Consider the following 17,558-nt stretch of genomic DNA (forward strand, 5'->3'; position numbering starts at 1 on the left):
TCCACATTCATGGATAGAGAAGTATTTAATTTAAAGGGGGTCATCATCCATAAGGGAAAAATATCCATGCTCCGGTGAATTCCTATGCTTTTTTCATGAAAGGCTGGGGCAAGTTGTAAAACTACTGTTTAGCCAGTCCATATTTCTTAAGCACTTTTTATTTTAAAAATGGGACCCTATTTTTAATATTCATGCTAGTTATAGCCCACTGTTTTCACCAAGGAAACCTCTGACATTTAACGTAGTGATTAGCCAAAGGTCAGTTGCCTACCAAAATACAACAGAGACCCTTACAGTAGCCCCCTCTAGAATATGGATTTTTATTATGACTACAGTTGACCACCCCCTGAAATGTATATATTTTAATATTTCAAAGTAAGTCACAGACATCATGATCAAGTATAGCCAGTATTTTTTTAAGTAAAAATATTTCCTGAAAGAGAAATATAAATATCAGTTCTGCCTACAAACTTTATTTAGGCTTTTAATCCATTCTGAATGTATACAAAGAGATCCATTCTAATGAAACAGAAACAGTCTTTTTTGGAAATGTTAGTTCCCACCAAATCATTGTCAGCCTCAAATTCTGTTGTATCTTGGTATGAGTCTCAGATTTTTGGAGCTTTATAACAATGCTAATGATAGAAAAATCAGTTGCTGTTGGTAACTTAAAATTTTGAAAAAAATCTTCAAGATGCTTTATTGCTTAAAGTAGAAATTGGGACATATATAACAGTGTTTATAAATAGTGAGATTTTGCTTCTGTGCATAGAATACTGAGGAATCTAAAAATAAAATTGTCAAAAACAATGTAATATCCCATAAATAATATTCCAAAATAATTTGGAAATATGTGTTATCCGTAAAAATTTATTTGTATTCATTCTTTTCTTCATTTCTTGTGCTATTGTCACATAGCACACTCTATAACAGTATGACAGGCAGGCAGCTGCCGTCACAGCCATTGCCAGTACTGGAGATTTTTCTAGGCCTTTAGCACTCTTCTTTCATCTGTAAGGACAGGCAAGGCAGCTGTCTTTATGTACTGGTGTAGTGTTGGCATGGTTTGCTAAGGCAGCTGCTGGTCTGACTTCACAGCTGGGGAAATAGCACTTGGTATTAGCAACAAAATTTAACAGAAGTATGAAAAAGACAATTGGCAGGGGGAAGTCTTTTAATCTTAGATCTTGGCCAGTTCAAATGAAATGGGGCTATTGATTCCTCCTAAAAATATAGATAATTAATGGAAGGATTCTGAAGTAGTTTTAATTGAGTTTCCTGGTAGCTTTTTCTTTTTTCTTTTCTTTTCTTTTCTCTCTTCTTCTTTTCTTTTTCCTTCCTTCCTTCCTTCCTTCCTTCCTTCCTTCCTTCCTTCTTTCTCTCTCTCTTTTCAGAATCTCTTCTTGACTAATTAGGACAGGGCCATACAACTGTGGGTTTTTTGTTTGTTTTATTCAAAAGTGGGCTACACAGTTAAAATTCCTTTTATCTGTAGACTGCATATGAGGGCTTTTTCATATATTAACCATGGGTATAATAGCTTGTTAAAAAATTTAAGAATATTAATTTTTTAATATTTTAAAAGACCAGTTTAATTAACTTCAGTGATAAAAGTGCACAAATACTGGTCTAGTGTTGCCCAGAGATCAGTTTTGATGAAGTCCATGAACACACTTGAGAACTGTTGAGTAAATTCACATTTACCCTATAACAGCTCTGACTACACTTCCAGGACTGATCTCTCAGCTTTGTTGACAGAAATTTCGTGAGAGAAACTAGTGTTACAGAACCAGATGGTTACAGACATTGCCTGCAGTTGGTCATTTAGCCAGAAATTTGGGGATAATTCTAGGAGTTTGAGACTCATCTTCAAAATCCCAAAGATGTCAGTCATGTCTTTACTTTGAGCGGAGTCAGTTGTTGAAACTGAGCTATCTTGGGGTCGGTATAAAGCACCGTTCCTGCTGTTGGTAACTTGTGAATCTCTTGAGATTGTGACTGTATTTTCCCCCTTCTTCCACCACACTTCCTTGAGTGTGCAGCCTGGATCGGCCAGGGAGTCAGTGTAGACTCTGTTGCCATCTATTTCCCACTTCCAGTGGGATTAAAATATAGTCCCTGAACCTCCTCAAACAAGTCAAATATGTTCTAATTTTACCCTGCAATTTTAAAGATCACTGTGCTCAGATAGCTGGTCACCTCAGTAGGAAGCTGTGTGCACTAGTGGAGTCTTAAATCTCCAGGTGGTTTATACCTTCCTCAAGAAAGTTCCTTGCCAGCTGACCACATTAAAATAAGTTAAATGCACATGCTATGCTTTACCTTTTTAAAAAAATTTTTTTAATTTATGTATTTATGTATGTATGTATGTATGTATTTACTTACTTACTTACTTACTTACTTACTTAATGCAGAGGGGGCAAGGGAGGGGCAGAGGGAGAGAGAATCTCCAGCAGACTCTGTTCTGAGCATGGAGCGTGTTGGGGAGCCTGATGTGGGGCTTGATCTCACAACCCTGAGGTCATGACCTGAGCCAAAATCAAGAGTCTGAGGCTCAACTGGCTGAGCCACCCAGGCACCCCTTTCATGTATTTCTTTAAATGATTTAATTTATAAATTACCAAAGATAATATATCTCACTTTTTCTTAAAGACGTATTTTTTCTAGCATCTCACTAATCGGACTTAAAATTTAAATTTTATTTTTAAGCATAGGTTTATATCACTGATGTGTCTATTAGTAGGAAAAAGGGATTATACATATTCACAAACGACGGTTCCTTTTCAGGTATTTCAATACTAGGTCCAAAAAATCATGAAATATAATCAATGTTGTGAGCTTCATTGCTTTTTCATGTGTGAGAAAACTCTTTTCAACGATTCTTTCTACCCCAAGGGTACTATAGATTGCTTGTACTGTCAATACTTTCCTCCATTTCTTTTGTCCAATACAATGCACCTCTTTGTCCCCTTTTTTTGAGAGTGGTGGTAGAATTTCACCTACCATTTAAAATGTAGATGATGCATTGTTTGGAAAAGTCGGCTTTGAAAAAAGTAGTTTAAATCTAAGTGAATTATCACCTAAGTTGTGTGTGTACCTAGACCAGCAATCCGATACTGTGGGAAAACTACACGTAAGTTTGGAGATGGTGAAGAAAGAAAGGCTCTGCTGTATAGTTTCTTTTGCTGTGAAATAAAGGCAGGGCTTCTTAATCACTTGTCTGCTGTTCTTTCAGAATTTGTAGTATATAACCCATCCTACAAGACTGATGTCCAAAGCATAATATATAAGAGAAACCTTAGAAATAATTTGTCTAGAATAAAACTCCTGTAATGACAGCTCTCCAAAACAGAGGAAAGATTCTGAAAGTAGTGTGGCGTTCTAAAAGCAGTGACCACAGAACATCTGAATTAAAACCTGGTATCTTTTTACCAGATGTTTCTGCTTGATCTGTAACATTAATCTCACTCCAAATGTAAAGAATCAGAATATCTTCAGATGAGGCCCCGAGGTCAACCTTCAGTACATCCCCCAGCTACTTCAAGTACTTGCTACAAATGAGGAATTGATGTTTCTGGCCCTTGTAAGGAGCTTCATCAACCCTCACTGACATGTATTTCTTAATAAGGTTATTTGGTTTCCCAGCAAAGAGGAGATTAGAAGTGGTTTACTTCTAAAAACCATGTGGGAAATTGAGGCAGGTTCCAGCATGGCAGGAGGAATTGATAACATTGTGAAAAGAGACTAGAAACTAAAAGGTGCCTTCCTTAAACAGAATTTCCTTAACAGAATACTTAGTAACAGTTTCTTGATGATGGCGACTAGGCTGATTTTTTTTATTTTTATTACAAAAATAATTTATTGCTTACACAGTAAATTTTTACAAGCAGTTATGGTCACAACAATCTAAAAGGGCAAGTAAGTATGTGTATCTCTGATTAGGTATCCTTTCTGTCTTAAAACCATCATGTAGGCAAAAGGATCAATGACAGAAAATGTTTGATTGCATGACTACATCTTGATGATACTTAAGGACTCAATATGTCTCTCAGCCAGCAACAACTTTGTCAAAAGAGTGTGTCGTGCTTCCAAATGTGTAAGGATGTCATGTGACCACAAAAGATGTTTTTTTTTTTTTTCCAGTCTGAGCAAAATTATCTTGAAGGAAAAGATGAAAGTCATTAGTGAAATCAGGTGAGGTAAATGAATTCATTCTTAGGAATTTGTAGAGAAACTCTGCCCTGATCTTTCACTGTCTCTGAAACTGTGATTGCTAGTACACGTGGATAGAGACGGAAAGTCAAAGCAGTGGTCAACAGAGAACACCCCAGCGCCCTCCTCCCCACTCTCATAGCCGGCTCAGCATATCCAAAGAGTCCTCGACTCATATAGACTTTATGTTAAATGTTTGTTTTCACTTTAATATTTGTAAATGTATACAAACATCATTTTGTTTCTTTTTTAATTTATGTATATGATCAAATCAGAGTTCCCTGAACAGAAAGCCCATTTATATCACTGAACTGATAGTCCAGCTTCTCCAGAAATCAGTTAGGTCATAACTTGACAGTCTAATTAATGTACCTTTTTGACAGATTTTCAAAAAAAATTATCCAGTTTTCTACCAGTTTTCCTCTTTAAATTTTTATAAAAAATTTTTTTAAAGTTTTTTTTTTAAATTCTAGTTGGTTAACATACAGTATAATACTGGTTTCAGGAGTAGAATTCAGTGATTCATCATTTACATACAACACTCAGTGCTCATCACGAGTGCCCTCCTTAATACCCATCCTCCTTTCAGCCCATCCCCTACTCCCCTCCCTCCATCAGCCCTCAGTAGAGTCTCTTATGGTCTGCCTGCCTCTCTCTCTCTCTCTCTTTTTTTTCCCATTCCCCTCTACCACTTTTCTTATGTCAGACACTTTAGTTTGGATTTAACTTGTCTGAACAAATGGACTTTATCAGTGTCTTTGAGGAGAGAAGAAACACTGGCAACAAGTAGAGTATTTGTAATCTGGTGGCATTCACTGCTAAAACTTTAACCCATAATGTGTGCCATAATGTTAGCATTCAATCAGTTTACTTCTCTTGACCCAATAACATAATGAAAAGAACACAGACTGGAATCAGAGATCCGTGTTTGAATCTTGAGCTGCACTATTTTTTACCTGTATGACTTTGGGAAGGTTTTTTCACTTTGAGAATGGTGATAGTAACATCTACCTTTAAAGTTGTTTGTGTGAGAAAAAGTGAAATAACATGTGAATAGTAGGAGTTAAATAAGCTCCATTAAAAAGAAAAAAAAGTCCTATGTTCGGTGAAGGCATATGTGTTTCCATGGCATATCCCCCACCTGTGTCTTGGTAATATGGCATTCACATTTCACTTGATAGACAAGCATTCCCCCACAGTACATTTATTTAGTAATTAAATCAGAAGGGATCTATACATTTCTTAAAAGATGTATTATTTGTTGACAGGTCTTCATTTATCTAGTTTGCTCTTATGCCTTTATTTATGAACATGATTTGGTGGTATACTACTGAACACAACAGATTAATTGACTTCCATAGTAATAATACTTTAAAAATATAAATAGTACTTTAAAAATATAACATGAAGTCTGCTTGTATACAGTGAGGAGAAATCCAGATCACAAACCAGGTACTTTTTTTATTGCTTTTCCAGTGATGGCTCTTTTGTTTTTGTTTTTTTAAAGATTTTATTTATTTATTTGACAGAGAGAGAGAGGCAGCGAGAGAGGGAACACAAGCAGGGGGAGTGGGAGAGGAAGAAGCAGGCTCCCAGTGGAGCAGGGAGCCTGATGTGGGACTCGATCCCAGGACTCCGGGATCACGCCCTGAGCAGAAGGCAGACGCTTAACGACTGAGCCACCCAGGCGCCCCTCCAGTGATGGTTTTTATTTTATTTTATTTATTTATTTATTTTTTTTTTGAGAGAGAGTCCCAGTGGGGCAAGGGCAGAGGGAGAGGGAGAGAATCTCAAGCAGGCTCCCCGCTGAGCACGGAGCCTGATAAGTAGCTCAGTCTCAGGACCCTAATATCATGACATGAGCCAAATCAAGAGTCAGACAGCTTAACTAACTGAGCCACCCAGGCGTCCCTCCAGTGATGGTTTTTAAACAACCATGTAGTAAAGCAGTATCACTTAATAGAGTATAGCTCTGTCTCGTTTAATTAACAGCTGCTTTGGAAACACTTTTTTTTTTTTTGGCCATTTTAAACAAATTATTTTATTTTTTCCAAAAGAAATAACATGGACAGGTTAGCAGAATCACAGACAGCTATGTGGATTAAAACTAGTTTACAAAATGTGTCATGGAAAAAGAATAATATAACTCAAGGGGTCAAGTCCACATTTTACATGGTATCAGAACTCATAGATCTTCTTTGTGTAGCTTCCTGGCTCCTATGCAAGATATCAGAGGAGAGTAAGCATATTAAATGTATAAAGTATTAGAGAAAACGTTTTCATCCTTTTAAAATAACCTGGGATTATGACCCGAGCTGAAGGTAGTTGCTTAACTGACTGAGCCACCCCAGCATCCCCAAACACATACGTCTTTAAGAAGAAATGAGTTACCCTTTATTTCCTTAATGATAATAAATCAAATTTTGGCATCATTTAAGAAGGCAGTAATTTAGGAGCTTTTTACTGTTTTTTTTTTTTTTTTTACTAGTTCTGAAACTAAGAGGATACTTATTAGAAAATAGAGAAATTTTTTCATCCTTGGAATAATAGTATTAACTATTATTAACATTTTAACTTTTCTGGGCAATTTATTTATTTATGTGAATGGGGGAAGTGGCAGGGGGAGAGGGAGAGAATCTCAGACTCCCTACTGAGCATGGAGCCTGATATGGCCCTTTATCTCACAACCTTGAGATTATGGTCTGAGCTGAAATCAAGTGTCAGATGCCTAACCGACTGAGCCATCCAGGCACCCTAGCAAGCATATTTTTTTAAAAGGTGGATTGCCATCATATCGCAAATTTTATAACCTACTATTTTCATTTATTAACTATACAGTGAAAATACTTTTGTCATATAGTCTCTTAAAGTATATTTTTCTTGGTTGTATAGTACTCCTTGTAGAGATGTATCCTAATTTATTTAACAAATCCTCTATGGTTAGATACTTGGCTGTTTCTAAATTGTTTGTTCTAAATAAAGCTATAGTAAACATCTTGATGCCCATCTCTTCTTGCTTGTTTTGGGTAAAATCCTAAAAGCAAAATTGCTGGGCCAACTGGTATAAACATTCATATTGCCAAATTGCTCTCTAGAAAGGTAGTACTGGTTTAAAATCCCAGCTAGTCTATTCCTTTGCAAACATAGATATTCTGTTTTTAAATATTAATCATGTCAATAGCAAAAGTATCTGGATTTAATTTACATCTGTTTGATTATTAATAAAATTGAGCATTTTTTTTTCTTTTGTTTGGGGAGCAGATGGAAGTTGTGGGCCTAACATGTCATTTATCTCTGGTAAATTTCTAGTTATATTCTGTGTTCATTTTTGTCTTGGTGTACCTTAATTTTTTATTTTATTTTTTTTCCTTCTTTAAGCCCAGATATTGATTTGTGGTAAAGGTAAATATAACAGAAGTCTTTTATGGTATAAAATACCAAAATATACTGTTCTTATGGAACTAACAGCTTATATTGTAAATTTTCTGTGAGGAATGTGTAGTTTACAAGTTTTTTATTCTTGAGAATATATTGCCATTTTTTAAATTTTATTTGAATTTATGACTTTCTAAATATAAAGTTCTAGAATATTCTCAGAATTGAATAGCTTCTTTTTATTAGGTAGCTCATATTTAAAGTCAGTAATTTTCAGATGATCACAAGTCTAATATTAAATGAAATCAGAAAACAAATCAACTTTACTATATGTTCAGGATTTGGACTCAAAATAATAATAGATGGCAGATGTAGTTGTTCGCCTGTCATGTTAAACAAACAAACAAACAAATAAAAGGGAAGAGGAAAGGAATGAAAGACAATTTCCTTACCAAGCAATCACACAGTTTATTGTCTAGGAAATAGAAAAGAAGAAAACAGAGAAAAAAAGAGCCAGTTTTGTGTACTGTTGAGCACACAGATGTTCCTCTTGGCAGCCATACAGTACTAGTCAGGATTGGGGTTTTTGCAGACATAGAATGTGAGCCTTCTTTGTTGGAGACAAAGTGTTGCCTGTGGTGGGAATTGCTGCAGTGATGGGAAAGTATCGTCATGTATTGTTGGATTGCTGTGATTTTCAATAGAGACAGTACATTAAAGTAGCTTTGTGGGCAGTGGATTGTTTCAGCCAAGCCTGGCTAATAACACACTCATCTGGGCAAACTCTATTTAAAAGGTAGAGCTGGCATAGTTTGTGGTCATGGAGCCTGTCCCATACTTGGACACCAGAATTACTTTTTGCTAGCACTAGTTTTTAACAACCAATTTATTTAATGTGATCCAACAAAGGACTTTGCCACTATAAAGTTAGAGCTGTAACCACTTTTCAAATAGAACTATTTCTTTTTTTAAATTTCTTTTGTTTTTACAATTACTAGTCTATTTCAGAATTGTTGGAGAAAAGATCTTTTTAATTGAGTTGCTTCTTCTTAGCCCGCTTGTTTGTTTAGGATAAGGTTTTGCTACAAAATAGGTGCAAAACTTACGTGTTTTACATTAGCATTGGAGTATTTTTTGTTATATATAAATACTATTATTGTGAAATGTTTAAACCATATGTTTAAATCTAATCACTAGAAAGCAAAAGTAAGTATTTTTTAATTTGCTTGCCAATGTTACCTGTCCTAGTCTCCCCTGTAGTTTACTTGAAGTAGAACAGTTAGCTGTGCTGTACTAGATGTTAACAACGATCTTAACTGTGTTTTAAAGTTAAAGTTTAAACTTTAAGGATTGATCATTGAATTGTTTTTAGTTGCCCTCCCTTTCCCCCTTTTATGTTAAATATAATATCGAGTGAATTTTTATGGCCTTTTAGTTGCTTATGTAAAGTCTGAACAAGAAAGGAGACTATCAAAAGTAGTAGAGACTGGAACCTTTACAGTCACCCCTAATTAGATGGGGTTGGTAAATAAGAGATTGAACTAGTATGTTCATGGAGGTTTAGAGCTTGTAAGAGCCAGAAAAAAGCGAGACCCAGAGAAATTAATCAGTGATATTCTCTTCATTAGTGAGGAGTCAGAACCTAAGTGATTATAAGCTCCTGATTCTCACATTTAAAATGTTCTCTTCTGTATCCTTTAGCCTCATCAAGTCAAAGCAACATTCATTATCTAGGCTCCTACTCTGTTGAAGGATTCATCAGATATGATCCTTACCTTGAAGAAACCTACATTCTAGTTAGAAAACAAGGCATGCGCTCATTCAAAGTTGTTGGTAATGAAAGATTTAAATAGTTCAAGGCAATAGTAGAAGTCATACCTCAGAGCACTATTTAAATGGCCAGATGAACTGTGTGAACAATAATTATGCTTGAAACTCTGTAAAAAGGTATATATCTTTAGGCTAGGATAGTCAGAGGGAAACCTTTTTCATAGAAATTGGGTTTTGAGGGCGCCTGGGTAGCTCAGTCGGTTTAAGCAGCTGCCTTAGGCTTGGGTCATGATCCTAGGGTCCTGGGATCGAGTACTGCATCAGGCTCCCTGCTCAGCGGAGAGTCTGCTTCTCCCTTTCCCTTTACCCCTCCCCCTGGCTCATGCTCTTTCTCTTGCTCCCACTCTCTGTCAAATAAATAAAAATCTTTAAAAAATAAAAAAGAAATTGGGTTTTGAGGTAGGTCTGGATTTTCTTGTCTGCCTCACTGGTGAATTTCCACTTACTCTACAAAATTTAACGTAAATAGCAGTCATTCCCCGTAGGGCTCCCTGACATTTTTTCCCTACTAGAACTATTTGCATTTACATATACCTCTAGTATAGTATTCCACATTTCGTTATAGTTCCTTTTCTCTCCTGCTAGACTGCTAAATTCCTTAAGATCACGCTTATTCTTCATATCCTGAGTATCTGTGTGGTACATAATTATAACAAATACATGTTTCAAATAATTTAATATTTGCATGTACTCTTACAAAGAGGAATTCATATGACAATAACACATTGTTATGGACTGAACTGTGCGCCCCCAAAGTTTATATGTTGAAGACCTAACCCTTAATGTGACTATATTTGGCAATAGGACCTATAAGGAGGTAATAAAGGGTAAGTGAGGTCATTAAGGTGGGGTCCTAATCCGACAGGATTGGTGTTCTTGTAAAAGGAGGAAGAGACACATGAGCGCTCTCTTGCTATGTGTGCACAGAGGAAGGGCCGTGTAAGGACATAGTGAGAAGACAGCAGTCTGCAAGCTGGGAGCACAGTCTCTTCCAGAAGCCAAATTAGCCAGAACCTTGATCTTGGACTTCTAGCTTCCAGACCTGTGAGAAAATAAATTTTTGATGTTTAAGGCCCCCAGCCTGTGGTATTTTCCTATAGCAGCCCAAGCAGACTAATGCACACATATATGAACAACTAGGTGCAGGAGTAAACACTGCTTTAGAAAATTTTAAAAGTCCTGCATCCCTAGGTCCCGCTGCACATTTTTGAAAACTGTCGACGGCTGTCTATCTTTGTAAGGATCCAACTCTATTGCCAAGGCAGTTTGCCTGCCCCAGAGAACCTTACAGCCAGGCCTATGCCAACTATGATAGGAAGTAGGTGGTTGCGCACCTGCCTAAATTGTTTGTTAAACTAAGAAGAATACAAGCAGTGTATTAAAGAGTCAGCTCGGCTCTACTGTGATCCTGAATGACTTAGAACCAAGACGGGCAGATTATCAACAGACCTAGGTCTGGTTGCTGTGAGTCTGCAGTTTGGTATGCCGGCACAGCCTAGCTCTCAGTGCAATGCATTTGCCCATGGACAAGTTCCTGATTAGCCCCTGAGCCCTCCCCACCCAGTGTCTTTCCATCCCTGTCCCCTACAATTCATTTTCCAAAGAGTGGCCAGAGTGACCAGAAGAAATTTCTCTTCTCCTCGGGCTTTCCATGAGCATCTAAAATAAACCCGAAACCTTTTACATTGGTGTATGAAGCATTATGTGGCCTGCCTCCTGCCTTCCTCTCTGCCTCTGGCTCCTACCCACCTTCCTGTCACCCAGGGCTCTCCAGGCTGGTTTTCTCTTGCTTCTTCAATCATGCCAACTTTGTCTGACCTTAGAGTCTTTGAACTAACTGTGCCTCTGCCTGAAATGCTCTACCCCCATCTTCACATAACTGACTATTTTGTCATTCAGGGATCCACTTAAATGTCACTTCTTCAGGGATTCCTTCCTTCCCCACCCAGGCTAATGCCATCCCTCTCCCCCATATCACCCTGTTTTCATTTTCTGTACAGCACTTCTATCTGCTTGATTTGTTGTCATTTTCTCCCGACCACAGTGTAAACTCTGTGAGTGATGGAACCCTGTCTTTCTTATACCCTGGTTACTCCGGCACCTAGAACAGTACCTGCCACAGATGGGCTTTTAAGAAATACTTGTTGAATGAATAAACCAGTGAACAAATTGGCAAGTCGGAGTGCCAGATCCAGAGCAAGCAGTCATGCCAAGCCCCTCTCCCGCAGGACTCCTACTCCGTTCCCATGTGCTTAGTCACATGGGTCCTGCTCTTGACAGAGAGGCCCCCTAGGGGCTAGAGACACACTTCCTCAAAAGTCCAGCTGCCATTGCTTATCTAGTAGATTAGCTAATTGACATCTATCAAAAGTTAAACCCAATTTCTGTGAATAGGGCGTCTTTGGAAACTTTTTGTCTATTGCTCTCCATCCCCAACAGGCATCAACCCCCTGCCACATCAGTTTGCCAGTTGCAGTAAACCTTATGGCCAGATCTACATTAATTGTGACAGAAAGTAGCTGTATGCCTGAACTATTTATGTGTTAAATTAGGGGGTATCCTGACTAAACTCTTACTGCATTCTCTTGTACAATCTTGCAAGAAATCCTTGGAGGGTAGGTACTGTGGTGATTCCCATTTCACAAAAGAAGATAGCCTTGTCTAAGATTGCATAATCATAGAATTGTTCACATAAAATGAGAAAATTGGGAAACAGAATTGTTCTTAAACACTGTCAGTTTGTTATCCAAGGTTTTAGTTATCTAGTCAGTAAACCAATAAACAATGGCTTTCTTTAGCTATTTTTTTTAAAGATTTCATTTATTAATTTGACATAGAGAGACAGCCAGCGAGAGAGGGAACACAAGCAGGCGGAGTGGGAGAGGAAGAAGCAGGCTCCTAGCGGAAGAGCCTGATGTGGGGCTCGATCCCAGAACGCCGGGATCACGCCCTGAGCCGAAGGCAGACGCTTAATGACTGCGCCACCCAGGCGCCCCTTCTTTAGCTATTAATATGACATAATATTTGTTCTCTGAACAGAATTTAGCTGCTCATTCACCTTTTCTTGGCAAGTTAAAAAGCTCGAGGATCTTGAAATTTTTTTCTCCCGTTTTGTAGGCACTGATTTAGGAAGTCCATTTACATGGGCAAGGGAAGCTAGATGCAGGTAAATAGAATTTAAGAGGGGAACTGAGTGCTTGTCAAAAGTTAAGAATTTCTTATTAAAAATCACTAATCCCTTTTTGTTGTAAAGCAAAAAATTAAATCACTGTTCTGTCCTGCTTTGGTTTACTTTAAAAGCAGAAGAATTTATTTAGAGATACTTACATTAGTCAAAATACTAACCTAACACTGTTCTTTTGGAATTTTATTACGTTTTGAATGTTGTTTTCTGGGTAGTAAGAACTCTAAAATAATATCATTATCTAATCCCAAGGAAATAACCACAGCCTCCTACAAAATAAAAGCAAAAGCAAACAAAAAAGCTTTTATTTAATTTTAATCATAAATAGGTGCTTTGATTTTGATTCGGAGACTCTAAAGTATGCAGAATTTCATTCCAAGATTTTTGACTCTTGACAGTATTTTACTCTATTAGCATTCAGAACAAAATCATTCAAGAGATACCAATGTTCTCAGAAACAATTTCTTTTCTTAAATCAGAAGGAAAAAAATTCCCTGTGATTTCCTTCATTAATACACAAAACAACCAATTCTCTTTCCAGCCACCTCTGTTAGAAATTCTTCCTCATACTAAACTGAAGTGTGCTAAGTTGGTCATCCTATAATTTCTACCCACTTTTCTTATTTCTCTTTTTTGGAGGTACACAGAATAGATGCACTACGTAAACATTGTGACCTCTTTAGTATTAAAGCCTTTCAGATTCTTCACTCACGTAATAAGGTCCTCTTTCTATTCTTTTATTTTCTTTTGTTCAGCCTAAAGGAAAAGCTAAATGCTTTCCTTCCCTTAATTCATCATTCAACATAACATTATTTTACCATCTTCTTCGGGATGGACCCCAAATAACAATGACCCTATGATTGTGTTGCCCAGATAGATGAAAATTCTCTAGAGATGGTCAGAAAACTGAAAGGAGATTGGGATTATTATGTGGAATGTATATTTATACTAATTCTGCCAAAAATTCCACTAACTTTTGGGGGGAGTAAAGCCACATTGTTGACTTTTATTGAGCTTGAACTTAATCTAAAGCCACCTTATCACATGAAATGCCTTTAAACTAGTTAGTTTTCTTTTTTATTTCTAATTTCTAGCTTCTCTAAGCTTCCGTGACCTCCATTTTTTAATTAAAGGTCATGAACTAGAGTGTTTAGTAGATACGCCCAGATTTGGAGGTGCAAAGGGCAAATATCAACCAAGGCTTGTAAGTGTCTTTTTAAAACCAACCTGACTTCAGTATTGGCCTGTGGTATGAGTTTTGTGTCCCACCCGCTGCACCTTCAACTCTCCCTCCTCCCCCCCCCCCCACTCCATCTTCTCTCCTCATTGACACTGGTTCTTGGCCTACACTGGAGACTGTTTAAAATTTAAAACACTTTGGATTGCATGAAGTCTGCAGCATGGGTCCAGTTCTTTTATAAAGATTTTCCTCGCTCACCCTTGCCTGCCCACATAAGCTACTACAATAACAATCTAAGTATTTGGCTTTCCAAAAAGCATCTCATAGTCTCATCTCTTGTCGAACGGGCACAGAAATCAGGACCAACCTGCTAAAGTAGTTCTCTGTCCCACCAAGGTAGAATATGGCTCTTCACTCCGTTTTTGACTCTGTGGGTTGGGAGGGGACAGGATAGTTTCTCTCTTTCTCGTTGGTATCCCCTTACCTCATAAAGATGTTGAGTAGGTATTTGTTGAAAATTCAACAATACTTATTTAATAAGTAATTAATTTAGAGAGATAGAAACAAGATTAAAAGAAAAAAGGAAACTCTGAAAATGGGTTGGTACAATGACTTTAGAAGTCTTCTGTTCTCTTAATGTAGTCAAAAGTGCAGAGAGTTAGGAACCTGGAGACAGAGCTTCTACCAGTGGAGGAAATAATCAAAGACATTTTAGAGCTGAGGTAATAAGGAGATAACATCTGCCATAAGGTAATTTTCGAACTAAATTTACTCTTGTTGTATATGCTAGTAAGTGTTAGGTTTTCAAGTACTGTGGAAGTGATTTTGAAAATCTTTTGGTCATGAAAATACATCCTTAACTATAGTAAATCTTATATAGCCAACATAAAATGATTCAGCCCTTTGTTTAGATAAAAATACATATTAATCTCTTCAGTATTTATAATGGCAAAACAACTTTGTTCATCTCATATTTGACATTTAAAAGTGCAGTTCTAATTTTGACCTTCTACATAATGTCTGTACTGCATGCACTTGTTAGGAAATTAAAGCTTGAATTGGGCAAGATTCAGCTTGGCCCAGAAACTGCCATGAACGATTCATTTGGAATTTGATTGAGACAAAGACTCAGAGAATCTAACTTACGAATATACTAACCAATGCTTTTGGAACAAGGTCAGGGAACCAGACCCATTTGAGGAACTTTTTCCCAAATGTGAATGAATCTCCAGCTCTACCCCCATTGATTTTGATGAAGTAGGTCTGGGTTGGACCCCTGGCATCAGTATTTTTAAGAAAAGAAAAGAGAAGAGAAAAGGAAAAAATTGTAAAAAGCTTCCACGAGCAATTTTGTTATGCCTTCCAGTTCTACTCCCTGTAGAGTCAACAAAACTCTCTATAAATTACAATTTCTGGATTTTATTAGCCGCCTCCCTCAGCTCCAAATTTAAACTCAAAAGAATGCCTTCAATGAGTTTTGTTTTCCTTTTTTTCTTCTATATACATTGAAGATTGCTACTAGACTTATTCATTTGGACAGTGTTCTAGTATCTTCTATAAATCCATATTTGAAGTTACTATCCTTTCAGTTGTCTGTTACACCTTATATAAGTATGAATGTGGTGAATTTCATAATAGCTAATATTTATTGAGTATGTATTATGGCGAAGCACATTCCATACCTTATAATGCATGAAGGTTCACATCAACCTTGCCAGGTGGTATATATTACCCTCCTTTTACAGATAAATAAACAGTCCATTCAAGGTAAGTTTCTTGCACTCAGTCATAGTCAAACCTAGATCTTTCTATAACTATTTAAAGCTCGTACTCCTTCCTCTTTTCTACACTGACAAAACTTTTCTCTGGCAATAAATACGTATATTTGCTTAAAAATTATATGACCCAAAATGTATGTCTTTTTGCTTTGATGTCATAATATTAGCTCCAGTTTGATCCCAGTGTTAGTCATCAGCATATTTCAGGTGTCTCATATCTTGATACATCTTATTTTGTAGCTCGGAGAAAAGATTATAACTGTCATTATTGATTCTATATGTAATATATTACATTATATGCATATTCCACATGATAAAAAGTGATGTTATTTATTATACATTTGAAAATATTTCAGTTGCACATTTCATAAAATAAATCAATGCTTGAATGAGACAAGACTTCTGTTTATTGACACAGAATATAGCTAGCACAGTAAAGGTTAAAAAGAACTTGGTTTAAGGGAAAAACAAAATCATATATTTATATTAGAGTTACAGAAAAAAAAATGAAAATCCTTATCTAGGACGATTGCAGCTTGAGGGAATGCAGTTTGGTATTAGGAACAATATCCATTGCTCATTGCCACAGTGGCATGTAGATTTCCAGTTGCCAGTAGATTTGCATTGTTTATTTTGGCTTAGTGGATAAGCACACTCTCTATAGTTTTTTTTTAAAGGGATAATCATTAATTTTTTCAAAGGGCTTCTGGTAATAATTCAGGTTGCAGAAGTTATAATAATTTTTGTTTCCCATTTACATCTTCTAATGACCTGGGATAATAAGTTAGAACTTAAGATTTGTGCTGCATTTCAAATTTTAATGAGTGGAAATATTGGAGAGCTGTAGAACTTAATGAACACTTTCTACCTTTGTTTTGTTAACCTTGGTTGCTGTGCTTGATAATATGATATGGATAATGCAGTGGTGAAAAAATCTTGAAAGACATCTGACAGATTGGACAGAAAGAAGCAATAGACCAGATAGGTCAGGGAAACATGGCAACATGGTATTTTGAAAAAGTGAGACAAATCCAGAATGCACCAAGTAGTTTGCATAGGGTTCACTTGTTAATTGAATATTTAAGGCTATAATAACATTTTATATATTTTACATAGCTAATAAAAATTATTAAAATCTTTCATTTTGTATATATTTAATCAGTTTTGCACTTAAAATCATTTTACACTATATCAGTTTTCAAATACTTATTAACATTGTATAGAAGTAGAAGAAATCCTAGACCTGCAGAAGACCTTAGATCTGTTCTAATACTGTGCTTTTTAAAGATGAGGAAATTGATGTCCACAAAGTTCATTTGAAGAGCAAAGTACACGCATTTCCACATGTGCTCTCTTGCTTGTATGTGCGCTCTTGTGCTCGCTCTCTCTCTCTCTTTCTCTCACACACACACACACGCACACATGGACAAGTTGCTGGCTTCACATACAGATCAACATCACTGTGAACGTTTGTATAAATTAGAAAAAATCAAATCGGTATTAATTGAACCAATAGACATATTTTAACTTTTTCTCTTCAAAAAGGAAAAGAAAAATGTACTTCTAGAGTCTTAAAACTTTAAATGAGGAATTGTATGAAAATCAGAAAAAGTTCTAAACGATTTTGACTCATTGGGATAAAAACATAGATGTCTAATGATTTCAAAAGAACTATTTTTAAAACCTCTGAGAATTATGATTACAGCGAGACATCTAAATTAACTCGCAAAGTCAGGATTCCTAGCAATATTCTCTTCAGATACTGAGATTTAATCCAAGCCTTATATTTGTCAGCTTTGTATTATTAATATATTTATATCAAAGAACTAGTCACAGGGATTCTCTCTGTTCTAAGTCTATGAGAACCATCACTAGCGTGCACTGACAGATGTTAAAGAATGTCTGTGGAAAGAATGTCAAAAACCTCTCCAAAGGAAAGTCTTTAAACCATGTCCTTAATAAAGAAATGCAAAACCAGATTTAATTGCCCTTTTCCTAA

General features: G+C 36.5%; 1 protein-coding gene across 2 annotated transcripts in view; it reads left to right on the forward strand.

Annotated features, from left to right (window-relative positions):
* The window catches only part of MRPS28 (mitochondrial ribosomal protein S28), a 106,884-nt gene that overhangs the window by 78,872 nt on the left and 10,454 nt on the right, over nucleotides 1-17,558 (forward strand). The window contains exon 3 of one of the 2 annotated variants that reach the window (XM_045806075.2): nucleotides 4,144-4,194. The exons of the other annotated variant lie outside the window; for it this stretch is intronic. Coding sequence (XP_045662031.1) covers nucleotides 4,144-4,194 — 51 coding nt within the window. The remainder of the gene's footprint in view (nucleotides 1-4,143; nucleotides 4,195-17,558) is intronic. 2 annotated transcript variants of the gene reach the window in all.

Source organism: Ursus americanus, chromosome 9, assembly GCF_024610735.1.
Source record: "Ursus americanus isolate L20-20 chromosome 9, mUrsAme1.1.p, whole genome shotgun sequence".
Lineage (NCBI taxonomy): Eukaryota > Metazoa > Chordata > Mammalia > Carnivora > Ursidae > Ursus > Ursus americanus.